Raw genomic sequence first — 3325 nt, 5'->3', positions numbered from 1 at the left:
GGACTACAGTATATGTATTCTGTAAATCATTTCTGTAGGTTTAGGTAGAATGGTAAATGTTTCCTTTAATAATCATTACACTCATTACTATTATAAAAATTACAAATTAAATACAATTCTCCAATTTCAAAGTATCTAAAATGGCTTAAATTTTGGTAAATCTCAAAAAGAAGGAATTCTCTGAGGTAAATTTACCTTTCATTGTTATGCTAATCCCCGTCAAGGCTGAAAATGGAGTAGAACTAAAATGAACTCTACTTGAGGAGCTCAGCTGAACATTTCAAGGGAACATAGAGAAGATGCTGGAGGAAGCACTCATAACATTACCTGTGAAAATATTCTCTCTAATTTTTTCCTTTATTTTACCTCTGTATACCGCAAATAAGGACAGTACTAATAGTGGCAATAGTAAAACAATATTAATTGATATCATGTTTATAGGGCTTATTATAAAGGCTGTATTAATTCATTTGATCCTTAAATGATAGGATTTTTTAAATCTCCATTTGATTGAAAATAAAGTCAAGGCACAGAAGGTTTAAATGATTTTTTTTTTCCTTGTCACACAGGTAGAAAGAGGCAATCTAGGGCCTGTGCTGTTCCATAAACCTTTTTCATTGCCTATCTATAAACTTGCCTGATAACCAGTGCTTAAACTATATAACTAATTAGGGATTATTGACTGTACAATATCACTGATAAATGAACTTGTTACTGAGAAGTGAATTACTACCTAAAATGCTAGATGACATTGAGAATATTGAAAAACCCCAAACAGCCGACAGGTTAACAAAAGAGGAATTCAGGAAGGCAAATGAGCATGGAAGCTACTTGTACTCTATCCGGAAAATAGAGCTTGGTTGGGGGACATGCATTGGGGGTAGGGTGTATGAACAATATTCTTTCATACATTAGTTGTTTAGCTCATTCTCCATTGTGCGGAAATTGGATTGTTAACATATCATCATTTCTACACAAAATACTATATAAGAAACAATTTTGGAGTGTCTGGGTGTCTCAGTCATTTAAGCAGCTGCCTTTGGTTCAGATCATGATCCCAGGCCACATCTGGCCTCCTATTCAGCAGGGAGCCTGCTTCTCCCCGTCCTTCTGTCTGCTATTTCTCCTGCTTGTGCTCTCTCTCTCTCTGTCAAATAAAACAATAAAATCTTAAAAAAAAAAGAAAGAAACAATCTTTTTCTGGTTATGCTTTGTTTGTCCCTAACTCTCAAGATTCTTTTCTTGCCTGTCCTCTCCAAAAGGTTTATTTCTGGGAACTAAAACATTCCATCTACTCTTTCCTCTTGCTTTCAGTTGGGTTTGGCGCATGGGGGATAGGCAAGGGTTGGAAGGGTACAAGCAGAGAGAGTTTGGGGTATTTATCTCCCTGGTCTCTCCTTGCATGGCTGTATTTCTGTCAACTGTTGCTTATTCCCCTAAAGCCACAGTTCCTACCCAGTGTTTTCTCTCAGTAAACTTGGCTCCTACAGGTCTCTGATCATACTGTACCCTTATGTCTGTGAGGTCTAGGGTTGATTATGGCTTCCTGTAACTGCTCCAATGAAAGTATGTTGCTGCACATACTGGTTTCTTTACTTGTACTTCTATATACAATCTTTGTATATTTTTTCTTTCAGTCAAAATTTATTGAATGAACCATCTCTTTCCAGCTGATACCTGAGATACAGTGTTACACTTCTTACTTTCTATTGTTATGCTCATTTGTTAATTTCCTTTCTCGAGGCTAATTACTGAGTGAAATAGTAGAAGACTTTTAAAGGTCTCCAGCACACATAGCTAAATGGTATCCATATAATTTATACCATTTTAAAAAGATTATTTTTAATATTATCTGGAAGAAATCCCAGTTGTGTGGAGATTTGCATGAGCTGGAATCAAACCCTTGCCTGAAGGTTATAGACTCCTCTAGTTGTTATGGAAGAGGCAATTCCGGGTAAGAATTCTCCCCAGGGTCCCCTTCATTTCACTGTTCCTCAGGGTGTAGATAAGTGGGTTGAGCAGTGGGGTTCCCAATGTGTATACCAGTGAGATGAACTGATCTTGCTTGGGGTAGTAGCTGGAGCTGGGGCGCATGTACACAAAGGCACAACAGCCATACTGCAGCAGGACCACAGAGAGGTGGGAGGAACAGGTGGAGAAGGCCCGGTGACGCCCAGCTGCTGAGTGGATCTTGAGCACGGCAGCCACAATGAAGACATAGGAGGTAGCAATGAAGAAGAAAGGCATGGCAATGGCCAGTGTGGCTGCCACCGGCACTAACTGCTCATGGATGTGGCTGTTGGCACAAACAAGAGGCATCACTGGTGGAATATCACAAAAGAAGTGCTGGATACTCCGAGCCCGGCAGAATGGCAGAGAGAAGATGAAGGCCACCAGTTGTGTGGATAGAAACAAGCCGATGCCCACAGAGGCTATGACCATGCGGACACAGAGAGTTAAAGTCATGGTGAGAGGGTACTGTAAGGGGTGGCAGATGGCAACATACCTGTCATAGGCCATGGTGGCCAAGAGCAAGCAATCAGCACTGCCAAGCCCAATGAAGAAGATCATCTGAGTGGCACAGCCCAGGAGGGTGATGGTCTTCTCTGACTTTAGGATGTTGGCCAGGATGTGGGGCACCACCACCGCAGTGTAACATATTTCTACTCCTGAGAGGCTGCCCAAGAAATAGTACATGGGTGTATGTAGGCGGGCTTCTGTCTGGATGGCCACTATAATTAGGACATTCCCAGTGATGATCAAGGTATAAATGAGGCTGACTCCAAGGAAGGACAAGACACAGAGCTCTGGTTGGGAGGGATAGGCCAGGAACACAAATTCCATCAACAGTGAATGATTTCCCCAGATCATTGAGCTAACAGAGTGTCTCTGCCAAGAAATGCAAAGACAGAAGGAAAAATTGGAGCAACAACATATTATTAGTTCACACTCTGATCCATGATCTAATCTAGTCAGTTCTGGAGTTAGAAACTTAGAATTATTAGACCCAAGTCTCTTTTTTCCTCCTTTTTAATCAAGTCTCTTTGCATAAGTATCTACACCTTAATTTCTAAGTGCGAAGAGTTGGTCTAAATTTTGTAAAATTTTTTTTTGAGAAATGAGGCAGAGTATAGTTTCAAAAGGATTTTTAGAGGAAGCTGAATGAAAATTACTTTTTTTCATAAGAAAGTGTCAAAGGATTCTGTTTGTAAAAGTTTTATTTTTTTATTCCTTTTCAGTGTTCCAGAATTCATTATTTATGCACCACACCCAGTGCTCCATGCAATATGTGCCCTCCATTATACCCACCACCAGGCTCACCCAA

General features: G+C 40.3%; 1 protein-coding gene across 1 annotated transcript; it reads right to left on the bottom strand.

The window, feature by feature from the left end:
* Nucleotides 1–1926: 1926 nt before the first annotated feature.
* On the bottom strand, nucleotides 1927–2871 carry LOC123949898 (olfactory receptor 10W1-like). Its single transcript, XM_046017619.1, has one exon. It carries the CDS (start codon nucleotides 2869–2871, stop codon nucleotides 1927–1929), a length of 945 nt encoding a protein of 314 aa, XP_045873575.1.
* Between the last annotated feature and the right edge of the window lie 454 nt (nucleotides 2872–3325).

The sequence above is a fragment of the Meles meles genome, chromosome 8, assembly GCF_922984935.1.
Source record: "Meles meles chromosome 8, mMelMel3.1 paternal haplotype, whole genome shotgun sequence".
Classification (NCBI taxonomy): Eukaryota; Metazoa; Chordata; class Mammalia; order Carnivora; family Mustelidae; genus Meles; species Meles meles.
The sequence above is the reverse complement of the archived record's forward strand: the minus strand, read 5'-3'. Positions and strand labels throughout refer to the sequence as shown.